Here is a 13,652-nt window from a genome sequence, read left to right as displayed (position 1 = left end):
TGAGTATAAGAGCTCAAATATCTTTAACTTCACTGCTCAAGCCTTCCTTTATTCTATACCTGCTAGAATGGGGAATAGGAAGCCATTTCATTAAGTTGCTGTCTTTATACTTCGTACTTTGGCAGCATGGTGTTGAAGTTATCTTAAGTAGGGATTTAAAACTCAGATTTAGGTGTATTTTCAATATTCTAGATTCTAGTAAGAGTGTATATAATTCTAATCTTCCCATCCACAGGACAATTTCCAGGGGCAGGTTGACTTTATTGATTGTAAATTTACATATCCTTCTCGACCTAATGTACAAGTTCTGAATGGTCTCTCAGTGTCGGTTAGTCCAGGGCAAACACTGGCATTTGTTGGAAGCAGTGGATGTGGCAAAAGCACCAGCATTCAGCTGTTGGAACGTTTCTACGATCCTGACCAAGGAAAGGTGGTAAGCAACACAAATGCTTTAGAGAACCTTGCTTCCTGTAGAATATCTCCTACACCTGAAAGTGGTCTTCAAAACTGTGCCTTGCTAGACTCATCAAGTGCTTGCTTTGGACATTCACCCCTATGGATAGTTTCCAGTACCAGTCATTTGTTGGTTGACCAGATTCAACCTTATAATTTTTAATATCATATTCTCCCCAGTTCCAGATGGCCTGCTGACCAGCTAGACAAAGAAAACTGAGCACACAGCAAAGCTGGAGATGAGTGTATTTAACAGAAGCATTCACTTACCAATAAATGGAGCAGAAAGTGCAGACTAATCAGGAGACTAATGACTGGGAACGGAAAAAGCGTGGGTGATAAGGGAGGGACACAATGATAAATGAGTAAGAAAGGGGATTTAGTCTGAAAAAAATCAGAGAAACTCTTGGTTCAAGAAGTTTAAGTCTAAATAGTATAAAGCACTCAAATGGTAGTTATACTCCATAAAGCTTTGATGAGAATATTTTTAAAACATATGGATTTTTTTTTGCTATTTTCCACTACATTTCTTTCTATTTTTCTCCTTTTTCTCTTTTCTTTCTTTCCCAATAACATATGCAGAGGAGTACAAAATAAAATAAGAAAGATTGGTAATGAAAAGTAAATTTTTATTCTACCCTTCTACCACTACCCCATTTCTCTGCTCAAAGGCAAGTCTTTTTAACCATTGATGTTTTTAGATCTCCCAATGATCACCTCAATGCCTCTAAATACTATGCTTATGCAGCTGTTTCATGATTTAACAGATTTAGATTCTGTTGATTTATTTTTAAGAGGTGGGAATTTAGCTTACCCCTCCACTCTTCCTCCTTTTACTCACTTCCTCCCAATATAAATATATAAAAGTTCCTCTATTTGTAAATTTAACAAATACATTTCTGTTTCTTTTTCACCACCTATGTATAGGTAACATCTCTTGAATTCTTTTTAAAGTGAAAATATTAGCAATTCTACCTTTATTTTCACCCCTTCCTCCTTTTACCTGTCAAGTCTTAATAGTACATTTTTATGTAATCAAGATTACAAAAATGCTTACATTCTGTTTATGACATTTATTATCTTTCATGCATTCACTGTAGGCTGATTCTATAAGTTGAAAATCAATTAACAACTTGTATTATGATTATGTAAATAAATAGTGTTCATCCTATAGTCAAGTAGTGAGGTACATTTGCATTACATTTTCTTTCTTATCTTTCAGAAAGGCTCTCTTTTTTCTTGCATTCCCTGCCTTTATAAAATCTTTGTATTCTTCCAATGTTTCTATTCTGCTACCTATTTTGGAGGACCTGCTTCTTTCCCTCATTTCTGCCACTGCTTGGGCTAATCACAACCTGTACCTGCGGAATAATTGTCGCCCTGTGAGTTTCCTGCAATGTTTTCGTAGATTAGATTCATTATTTCCATAGTCCCAGAATCTTCCTGTTTCTCGCTTTTCACTCTCATTCTGTTGGAGTGATTCCACAGGATTTTTCTAAGATATGATTCAGAGGTATGGGTCTGAAAATGCTTTATTCTGCTCCACTCTTGATTATTTCATTTAATATTTTGAAAAAGGCATTTAAAAAAATTTCCCTGAATAGTTTAATTTTCCTTGCAATAAGGATAGATAGCATTATGAAGAGGAATGATGAGAAATACATATATTAAGTATATTTCTCTGAATGTGCTCAGTGAATGTTCTGGTCACAGGTAGAAAGCAATGCACATGAAGAAATCAGTGTGGTTTTGTGGACACATTATATTTTGTTATCATTGTGAGACATTTCTACAAGTGTTTTTAAGTAGATGAAATGCCACATTTTATGCAATTTTGAAAAGTCCTCTTTGCTCTTAAAGAAGTTATCAAATGCAGTCATTCAACCTTTCCACAGTTAATTGGCCACCTACAGTGAGCATTAGGCCCTGTGGGCGATTCTAAGGAGCATGAAGCATGTCTCTGTCTCCGAGGAGCTTATAATACTAGCACATGTACAACAATTAGCAAACAGCTCCAGTATTTAATTAAGTATTAAAATTGCGCTTTGCAGATTGTAAGTACTAATAAAAAATTAAAAAAACAGGTACTTTCATAAGAAACTGACTTCTAAACACATTTGATCAAAATAACAATAAATATTACTTTCCAAATTAAAAAAAAGAAAAAGAAAAGAAAATGAAAGAAGGCTACTTGTTGAGGAATGCCTTATGTTTTTTCTAATAGTGTTTGCTGAGACATTATCTACAATATATGTTCAGACCATTTAATGTAGTCTTTTCTTCTGAAATCATAGAGCCTAATACTTTACAGTAGCATGTTAGACATACTTAACTATTCTAGGACTCTTAAGAGAGCCAGCTAAAATGGTAGGTGTTTGAGTTCCTATCCTTAACTACTTAACTAGGAGGTGAGTTCCTAGGAAAAAAGAGATTATGTTTTCTTCTTTTAGTCAACAAAAGACTGCCTAGCATGGTGACTTTGGCAGGGAATTCCATATAGTTTGTTGATTGACTAAGTGAGTAAATGTACTCATTTCTTACTTGGTCCTACTATTTCACTTATGCAGAGGCTAGTGTCAGTGAAATCATGGAAACAGGTCTGATTCTTATGTTGTTCAATTTTATAACCCAAGGAGTCTCAAAATTGAAAGTTCTGCAAACTTGTAGAGAATGTCTTACACCAAAATATAAGGGGAATATTTTTTTAAAAATAAATACTCATTTGTACCACCTGTAGAGCTAGAGTTTGGGAAACAAATGAAAGCATAGTCTGATCATAACTTTGCATCATTCTGACAAGACACCACCTCCAGGGGTCAAAGGCAACATAATTTATTTCCAAGAGTCCTGGGATTGTTGTCTCTTAAGCAAAACGAACGTCCTACATAACACTAACTCGAATAGGAACTTTCCTTCCTGCTTGAATTCTAAAACTTAATTCCCTGGTTGTCACCTCTGTTGGCAGATGATAGATGGACATGACAGCAAAAAAGTCAATGTGCAGTTTCTCCGCTCGAACATTGGAATTGTTTCCCAGGAGCCAGTGTTGTTTGCCTGCAGCATAATGGACAATATCAAGTATGGGGACAACACCAAAGAAATTTCCATGGAAAAAGTCATAGAAGCCGCAAAGCAGGCTCAGCTGCATGACTTTGTCATGTCTCTCCCTGAGGTGAGTACCAAGTCAGAGCTATTCCATATGCGAGATGAGGATGGGGAGAGATAGAATAACTAAAGACTATTATGATTTGGGCCCAAGGAGAAGGTCAAAGGCAACACAATTTATTTCCCAGTGCTTAGGATTCATCTCAGTCTGTAAGCAAAATAAATGTCCATCAACATACTATACTCTTTAGTTTTGGAAAGTATTATATTATCATGTGCAAAGGATACTATAGAACTTGTACATAAAGCAGTAGCACATTGAGCCTCAGCTTAGCATAGCACAAAAAAAAAGTCCTGAGATTTAAAGCAAACATCAATTTGAATCCAAGCTGTGTAACTTTGGGACGACTACTTATCTTTTCTGAGACTCAGTCATCTGCAAAATGCAAAAAATAACATTAAAATGAAAGAATATCCATAATAGCCACACAATGAAAGCTGCTGCTGTTATTATTGTCATCATCATCATTTCGTTACTTGGCAGCATAAACTGCAGCTGATGGGGGAGGTTGCATCTGCCTTAGTGTATCACACTTTTCCAGAGCTAAGTCCAAACTTGGCACAGTATTGACTCTAAATTTTTCTATCTACCACGAGTGCTTCTTTTTTTTTTTTAAGTTTTTTTTTTTAATGTGTTTTATTGATTACAATGTTACATTTGTCCCAATTTCCCTTCCCTCTGCTCCCCTCCACCCGGTGGCCCCCCTCCCTCCAGTTGTCCCCCCCCTTTTAGACCATGTCCATTAGTTGTGCATATAGTTCTTCTCAACCTCTCTCTGTCTATTCCATTCCCTCCTACCATGATCCCCAATTCCTATATCATCTCCCTCCCTCTCCCCGTTCCCCCTCCCTGTTGACCTCCCCCCAATATGTTCCCCATACCTATAGTTCTTTTTCCACTCTCGTTGCCTGTTTAGTTTGCCTTTGTTTCAATTCCCTAGCTTCCGTTGTTTCTTGTGATGCAGTTTTCATTTTAGATTTCATAGTTTTGATCCTCCTTTTTCTAAACCAGTCCCTTTAACATCTCATATAACAGTGGTTTGGATCTAATGAACTCTTTCAGTTTTGTTTTGTCCTGGAAACACTTTCTCTGCCCTTCTATTCTGAATGACAATTTCGCTGGATAGAGTATTCGTGGTTGTAGGTTTTTGCTTTTCATTACTTTGAATATTTCTTTCCCGCCCCTTCTTGCCTGCAGGGTCTCCCTTGAGAAGTCAGCTGATAGTCCAATTGGGACCCCTTTGTACATGATTCTTTTCTTCTCTCTTGCTGCTTTTAAGATTCTCTCTTTAACTTTAACTTTTGACATTTTGATTATAATGTGTCTTGGAGTGGTTCTCCCTGGGTCCAGTTTTTTTGGAACTCTCTGTGCTTCCTAGACCTGTAAGTCTATTTCCTTCCCCAAGTTTGGGAAGTTCTGCTTTATTATATTTTCACTCAATTTTTCAATTTCTAGTTCATCCTCTTCGCCTTCTGGCAAACCAATGATTCTTATGTTGGGCCTTTTATAGCTGTCCCAGAGGTTTCTGATCCTCTCATCCTTGCTTCCCGTTTTTTCTCTCTGCACTGGTTGACTGTTTGTTCCTTCTCTATGTTCTGGTTTGTTGATATGAACTCTGGATTTTTTTTCCTCACCATCTGTCTCGTATGTGGTTTTGTTCCTTTCGTTATGAGTGTTTTTCGATTCTTTCTCATCTTTTTCCAGATCTTTTGTTAATTCTGTAAGCCACCTGATAACAATGGCCCTGAACTGAGCCTCTGACAGGTTTCTTATTTGTTCATCTGTCAGGTTCTTCATCTGTTGCCTGGTGAGTTGTGTCACTGGGATTTCTATAGTTGTCTGCCTCATTTTGACAGATGCGTTTTGTTTTCTTGGGCCGGCTATAGGGGGCAGTGCCTGTGTACTCGTCACGACCCAGCGACCGGGGGCAATCCGCAACCTTTCTCGCTGAGCTGTGGTGCTTTGTCGTCACAATCCAGCGACCGGTGCCTGTCCGCAACCTTTTTCGCCGCTCTGTGGCGCTTTCTGTGGGGGCGGGGGTCCAAGATGGATTCACACAGTTATTCCGCTAGGAGACCGGGATCCATCCTCCCGCCCCCCTGGGCCTCACTGTTCAAGGCGATGTGGTGGCTGCTTTCCCCAGCGTTGGGGTCGCGAGCTGCCGGGGGTTCGACCACAGCCGGGATTGTCCTCCCTGCCGCTGGGATTGTTCTCCCCGCCGCTGTCCCTGGTGCCACCGCAAACAGCTCCGCACCCTTTCGCTCGTCCTACCTTCCTAAAGGGCGCCGCTGGTTTATAACTTCATACGTTGGGCTTCCGTGTAGTTTTATTTTCTGGAATTTCTAGTTATCTTTTGTTTTGAAGTAGTTGTATTCCTCTCTAGTTGTAGAGGGAGGCCGAGCATGTCCGTCTAAGCCTCCATCTTGGCCGGAAGTCTACCACGAGTCCCTCTTGATGATTGATCACAAAGAAAATTAAGACACGGAAACTAAATTTTAGAAGCCAGATATTACATTTAACTCTTTCCACTTCTTTTTCATAAAACCACTGGGAATTTTTTTTTTTTTTTGTAAGTGGTTATGTTTATAAATTTTGTGGTGTTTGTGCTGAGTTTTTTTTCTTTCTTCTTTTCATAAAGGCTTCTAGGTCTCAAGCTCTTGTGTCATTCAAACTGGAGTAGCCTAGTGTGGAAATTACTATTTGCTGTGTCCTAAATGAAAAGCAAAATTGTATGTCTATTGGAAGGTTCATTTATTCCACAAATCTTTGTTGAGCACCTACTCATTTTGTGGGTGATGCTGACTTGGAGTTAATTTATTGCCTCTTTCTCGTATAGGCTTACCAATAACACCTCTCACTGAGCACTTCTTCTCAGTGGTTAAGGTCAGACAAAGTAGGTTATTCCAAGTCCCACTGGGGTTGGTTGAGCATCTGTCAGGAGGCAAGGGAGGCAGAGGCAGACCTTGTAGAAGGCAGGTAGAGCAGTGTTCAAGGACAAGGGCTCAGAAGCTAGACACACCTGGGTTTAGATTTTGCTCCATGGGCTATACAATTGGACAACATAAGAATCACTGCTTTTTTATTAGTTTGTCTTTACAGTTTTCTCACCTGTGTATGCTTAAGTTTTGTAATCTGTGAAATAGAGAGAAAATGATTTTTGTGACTATTAAATGGTAATCTGACTCGAATAGTTAACACAATACCTAATGCATAGTAAATATTCCATGAATGCCATTTTTTATAGTCATGCTCAGTCTCTAGCAAAAAATTTTCCTTCATAGTTTCATCTAAAATTCACAACAAATATGCAAACTAGTTATTAATATATGCATTTTCAGACTAGTTTGTACCTCAAAGAAATTTAAATTATTTTTTCATGATTATAATGCTTGTATGCAGCAGAAAGGAGATTCACACCCAGGCTTGTGTTCCAAAATGATGCCTGCTCCACAGGGGACTAGACAAGCAGATCTCTCACAAGCCTCTTCCATTCCTAGGATTATTCTGTTTTAGAAAGATCTTCCACAGAGGAGTGTGGAAATCAGGGAATCTTGAATCAGGGAGGAATATCACACATAGGGAGAAAGAGATAAATAATACAAAGCTAAAAGAAATGCAGAGAAAAGGATTCAAGTCCTCTTGTTTCCCCCTCAAAGAGGTCACAAATTCTGTTAGATTCCTAAATGGATTTGACATCCTACATAGAACTCATTCACTCGTCCCAATTTCAAAAAACAACAGATTGTTTCAATTCCCAGAGGGGTCATTGGTGTAGGCTCCGTACAGCATAAGGGCAATGGCGGCTACTAGTTTTCTAACTTATCATACTTTTTCCAGAAATATGAAACTAATGTTGGGTCCCAGGGGTCTCAACTCTCTCGAGGAGAGAAACAACGCATTGCTATTGCTCGGGCCATTGTGCGAGATCCTAAAATCTTACTGTTGGATGAAGCTACTTCTGCCTTAGATACAGAAAGTGAAAAGGTACGTATTGATTTTCTAAAGTCTTAGATAATTATAAAGGAATCTTTCCCCGTAATATTTGTCCTTCTAAAATGGCCCTATTTTCAATTTTCTGATCCATTAACAGTAGAAATTGCCAATACTTTGTGGAGCCAAGGACAGTAGTCTAGAGAAAGTAACTTCAAATAGGATTGCTTCATATAAAAATTTTTTTAAACCTTAATATAATTTTTAAAAGAGTTTCTAGGCTTGGTGACACTTTTTCAAGGAAAATAATTATCTTTCTTAAGTAAAGTAAAATAATCCAGCTCATTTGTTGGGTATTTCAATTTTTATAGTTCAGAAGTTATGTGGCAGAGTAGGTGGGCAGCATACAACACAAAGAATAGTATCGGATGTGAAGTTTGCATGAAAGAAAATGAAATTGAGCAAAATACAGTTATGAAATTTACTATTTATTAACTCCTTAAAAACCAGAATTCCATTTTGGAGACAGCTGAAGTGTTCTCAACGAAGAACCAAATCAGGAATGATCAATGATTGCTATCTTGACCTTGTTTCCTTGGTTTCATTTTAACAAACCAAACCATAATGACCTCATAGTTTGGTTCATGCTTGCTTCACTGAAATTTCTCAGCCTACGGACTGCAATTCAAACCATTGATGCATTGTACTCAGTAAAACACTTATTTCTTTCATGTCAAGTCCTTGGGTTGAACCGCTGACAATAGCAACGTTACTCAGATGCTATTAAACAGAACTCTTGCAATGGTGGAACAGGAAACCAGCAGGTATCTTTGAATCATCCTTCCATCTTTTCTTTGCAGACTGTGCAGGTTGCCCTGGACAAGGCCAGAGAAGGTCGGACCTGCATTGTCATTGCCCACCGTTTATCCACCATCCAGAACTCGAATATCATTGCTGTCGTGTCACAGGGGGTAGTGATTGAAAAGGGGACCCATAAAGACCTGATGGCCCAGAAAGGAGCCTACTACAAGCTAGTCACCACAGGAGCCCCCATCAGTTGACTTGACTCAAGAACTTCATGCACAGATGATGCACCAATTACACAGTGCCATGGGTTATTTTTTTTTCCTTTTAGAAGAAATGATGGTTATTTTACTTTTACACACATTGCCATTCATTGGGATCCAAGCTAATTTCTAATGACCTTCAGTAATAATTAAGTTTTAAATGTCTGTATGTAGAAAATGAAAGAAACTAGGTATAGTGTGAGTGAAAAGCCAATGTCTAGCAGCTTCCCAGGCTCCTCCCTGTGCTTTCCTCTATGCAAGAGCCAGTCCCCATTACTATATCAGAATTACGTAGTGAGAAGTCTTGGAGTAATGAGACTCTGAACTCCTCACGAGCAGAAGAGCTATTTTTTTTTTCATTTTTGAGTTCATAATTTGTCAGCCCCAGGATGATAGAAATGGGAAATATTCATTCTGCCTATTAGGATAGAGCAGTGTCTCTAATCAAAATATAGTATGACCCACTAATAAGAGCCACATATGTAATTGAAAATTTCTAGTTACATTAATGAAAGGAAAACAAAAAAGATGAAGTTAATGTTAATAATATATTTTATTTAACCTGATACACTTAAAATATTCTCATTACCACATGTAATCAATATAAAATTATTAATATTTTATCATATTAACTATTCAAACACCAATGTATATTTACTCTTACTGAATATCTCAGTTCAGACTAGCAACATGTCAAGTTCCCAGTAGAAGCATGTGACTAGAGGCTACTCTAGGTTCTGAGCCTCAGTTGTTCCGTTGTTCCTTTATGATTTGAGCCTTATAAAAGCATGAACCCAGCTTCTCTCTTGAAACATGTCCTTATTCTGCACTAAGAAACTTTGGAAAACTTTTTTAGACAAAGATCATGGTGCTCCTTTGGACTAAAGAAAGACTTTGGCAGAATTAGACATCATGATGTCAGAAGTTACAAATAAAACATATTAACTCTTCTCAGAGGGATTAAAATTTTTTACAGCATTCGTTTTATTTGATTCACCTGTTTGAGTTGAGTTGACAAAGGGAAAGAACTAAGATTGCTTAGTGTAACACATGTAACTTTAAAAACTGTTATATTATCTAATTCTCCTGAGGTCTTCTTTCCAAAATAAGTTTAGTTCCAATTAATTTATTAGAATTGTTTATGATTTTTTCTATGAAGAATTCTTATGAATAGTTGGAGCAGCACATTCCAACTTATTTTAGGAAGAAACCCTCAGTCATTTGGTGCTTGTCAAAATTACATGGAAACAGATGTCCATAAACCAGAAATGTTACTACTTGAGTAAAAAGTAAAAGAGTTGGTCTATAGAGTCTTTTGTACAGAAAGTCTTCTTTTTTTCCATATAGTTACTGTAAGTCTATTCTACATGTGCTTTTAGGAAATCATTTCAATGAAAAGACACTTTGAACTTAACGGTTCATTCATGCATACAATTTTGGGCAATTAAACACTCACTAAAAATGTAGATCCTGAAATATTTTGATACTATGCCCTGAAAAGGAAAAAGACATAGAATCATGGTTAGGTATGGTTTGTCACATATTTATTCATGAATTAAATGTAAATTTCATATCCTAAGAAACACAAGAACATTCTCATCAGGTTGGTTTAAGATCACATCTCATATTTCCAAACAAGGGTTAGATTTATTAATATCTCTTATGCATTTAGTCTCTCTCTGTAATCAGGTCACAGAAGGATGTTAGTGGAGATTAAAAATTTGCTAATTTTATTGCTGTTTTCAAACATATTCTGAGATAAATTTACATATATATGTGCCATTATAAAATAATTATGTCTATTTGCATTTGCTTTAAATTTCCAGATCAAGTGAATAAACTCACCTACCTGTAAGAGATGGAAAATGAAAGTAACTTAAACTTGGAAACCCAATTCTGATTTCTTTCACACTGTGTTCAAATAACTGCCCAATTAATTTAAATGGGTGACTGTAAGTAAGGCAGTGCACAGGATTATCATCTAATTGGCACTGGCCAGCATTATAATGTGTTCATTAGTGAGTTGTATGATATCCTAAGGCTCATAATGAGTAATCAGGGTACACATGATTGGCATATAGCTGTCTGGGTGCAACTACTCAATGAAATAAATCAGCACTTGGACAAAATGTGCAGTAGATTAAGGAAGAAGAATGCATAGTCAGCTGGTGAATTAGCAATTCAGGTACAGCTTCTACTCTCAGATACAAATAGATAAATGTGAGAACAACAGAATAGCTGGACATAAAAAGGGAAATGCTCACCCGAGGTGACCCAAAACAGTGCCTACTATTATTAAGAATGATTACTAAAAAGAGAGAAAATAATGCTATCATATTGGTTGAGAAGATATATTTTTGATATGTCAAGTATGGAATTTAAGTTGGAGATAAACAATGTTTTTATAAAATTCTTTGGAAGTTGAAAATTTAATTAATCATTTAAATATACCTCAAGATAACATTCACAAAGCATTTTATAATTTAGAAAGCATTTTGCCTTTATATTCTTTGTATGTTACCATGAAACTATTTAGTAGGCTGCAGAGGAGGAATGCAGCTGTAAGTTGCATTCATTGTTATATATATTAATATGTAAGTCACTAATGGCAGGCATCATAGGTTAGCTCATCTGATACTCAATTCTACACCCTTTTCCCTTGCTTGCCTTTATTACAGAGGCTAGAAAGTAAAGTAGTTACCTTCTCAGACTCCCTTGCAGCTAGGGGAGGCCATGTGACAATGATTTGGTCAATGAAATATAGGCAAAAATCTCTATGGAGGCTGTCCCTTCTGGAATAAAGCCTGGATCAAAGAAAGGCTGTTATGCTTCTTTCTTCTTTTCTGAATGCACAGCAACCATCCTGTGGTCATTTGGATATGACAATGAATGGCAGAGCAGGAAGTCAAATTGAGCTTGATTCCTGGATATTCTTGAGAAGCTGCTCCAGTCTGGGCTACTGACCTCCAGAAAAAGACACCGTTCAGTTGTTTAAGACTTAAGGTTATTTTTTTCTTTTGTAGTTGTTAATTTTAGATTAACACAATCTTAATAGATAGTTAGATTTTATTAATAAAAACACTGAAATGTAAGTATAAAGAAAATAATGTAATGTTGAAATAGTGATGTGTGTTTAAATGACTTTTAAAATATGACCTTTACATCTAGAGATTTTCCAAAAATATTGATTGAAAGAAGAAATATTAATTTTTTCAAATGTCATGGCTATGAAAAGAAAATATATGTGGATGGAAGTCCTCATAGCTCATTCTAGTGATTTTCCAGGAACATGTCATGTACCTTGCTTTATTACACTTTAAGTGAGGGAGGCTTTTACTTAGGGACTTGTTCTGTGATTATGCTTTCTCGACCTGTCATTTGATAAAATTATTGTTACACTAGGAATGATCCAAACCCCACTGGCAGGATATAGCCAGAGTTGAAAAGAAAGTGATTCAAGGTGAGAGCAAATTTGAAATAGGGTCGGTTAAAAGAAATGGGGAATAATGTTACCAGCTAACTTGTACTGGGGATGTCTCAGTTCAAGTCTTCCAAGCTCATAGGCCAGAAACAGCCCTGGTGTCCAGCTGCAGTTGCAGCAGGTAAAACTGGAACCTCTGGGGATCTCCCCAAGGGAAAGGCCTATATTGAAGTCATCCCTTGCATATCTAACACCTAAATGATTTTAATAATTGTTTGTCATGTGGATGGGTAGGGGGTTTAGAGAGAAAAGAAAAACAAGGACAGAAGGGGCCCTGTTTGAGCCTGGAAAGATCTAAATGCTATTTGGAACTGGATCTCTAATTTTCATTTAGCATAGTCATCTTCAAAAATCTTGACAACATATAATATGGTGTTAGAGTTATGTTGCATTCAAGAAGGACATAACAACCATGAAGAATTAAAAAGTAAATTTTATCTTTATGTCTTTGAGAGATCCATAATTAGTCCACAACAGAATTACTAAAATATTTCAAATTTCTAGTCACTTTCCTTCCACAGTAAAACCTTCTCTGTGTCTTCTTCTCACTCAGCCAGTTATTATATATAACCCCTTAGTATCTCTTCCAGGAAGAAGACTTTCCTTTTTAGGATATTAAGAAAGGGGAAATGGATCTGGTAATTTAATTATAGGATTTCTTTTGTAAGATGTCTCTGTGTATCTCTTTCCATAGCTACAAAATTGAGACTCATATAGGAATAGAATGTTTTAAAGACTGATATGTATTATATAAATCTAAAATTGTTTATTGAAAAGCAAATTACAAAATTGAGCATTCTTTAGACTTCATAGCCTTATTGATTGCATGCAAGTAAAATTTAATATGCTCTGGCTCTTCTAATTTCAGTAAATAAGATCCTTAGAGCTGCAGAATGTCAGAACTGGAATGCACCTTCCATTCTTAGCCCACTTTAAGCCCCTGATTTGAGAAATTAGTCAACTGAATCCACCAACATTAAATGGCCTCCTAGCACCCCAGTGCTTAGAGACAGACTAGAACCCAGTTCTGATGACTCTAGTCCAGCATGCTTGCTGCTAAACTCCACGAAGTCTTTGTACATCTATCTCTCTTTGAATTTGCTTGCACTTGCCCTCTTGTGTTCTGATACCTTTTGGGATCCATGTAGGGACATGTGCCATCAACTGTTGATTGGTCAGCATGAGCGGGGCATCAACAACCCAATGCTAAAAGAATAAGATGCACAATACAATCTTACAAACTCAGAGACATCTACTTTTCCTTTGTTAAGTCACTGCAAACTTCATATTGAAAGATAGGAGGGACTCTACCATTTATTTCATTCAAAAATTGCTAAAAGGAAGAATTTGGAATGATTCTGCAGAAAAAGAGATCTTGAAGGTCGGCTGCTTTTAATGCAGAATTGTGAAGCTTGAGGGCAAGGGTGTCGTCTGTGAAAGGCAGTGATAGGTTAATGCAATGTTTACTATTGGAAAACTCCTTCCGTTAATGGCAGGATGTGAGAGCAACGATGAGAATCTGGCTAATACTGTTCATAACACACACGCTGAGTCC

The 13,652-nt window shown here is 37.0% G+C and overlaps 1 protein-coding gene across 1 annotated transcript in view; it reads left to right on the top strand.

Annotated features, from left to right (window-relative positions):
* Positions 1–8,967, top strand: part of ABCB11 (ATP binding cassette subfamily B member 11) — an 80,309-nt gene extending 71,342 nt beyond the window's left edge. The window contains exons 24-27 of the mRNA XM_090280521.1: positions 236–433; positions 3,419–3,625; positions 7,457–7,603; positions 8,410–8,967. Coding sequence (XP_090136647.1) covers positions 236–433; positions 3,419–3,625; positions 7,457–7,603; positions 8,410–8,610 — 753 coding nt within the window. The 3' untranslated portion in view covers positions 8,611–8,967. The remainder of the gene's footprint in view (positions 1–235; positions 434–3,418; positions 3,626–7,456; positions 7,604–8,409) is intronic.
* Positions 8,968–13,652: the final 4,685 nt, after the last annotated feature.

This window comes from Furipterus horrens, unplaced genomic scaffold, assembly GCF_987537825.1.
Source record: "Furipterus horrens unplaced genomic scaffold, mFurHor1.1.pri manual_scaffold_1, whole genome shotgun sequence".
NCBI classification, from domain to species: Eukaryota; Metazoa; Chordata; class Mammalia; order Chiroptera; family Furipteridae; genus Furipterus; species Furipterus horrens.
This window is presented reverse-complemented; position numbering and strand designations above follow the sequence as displayed.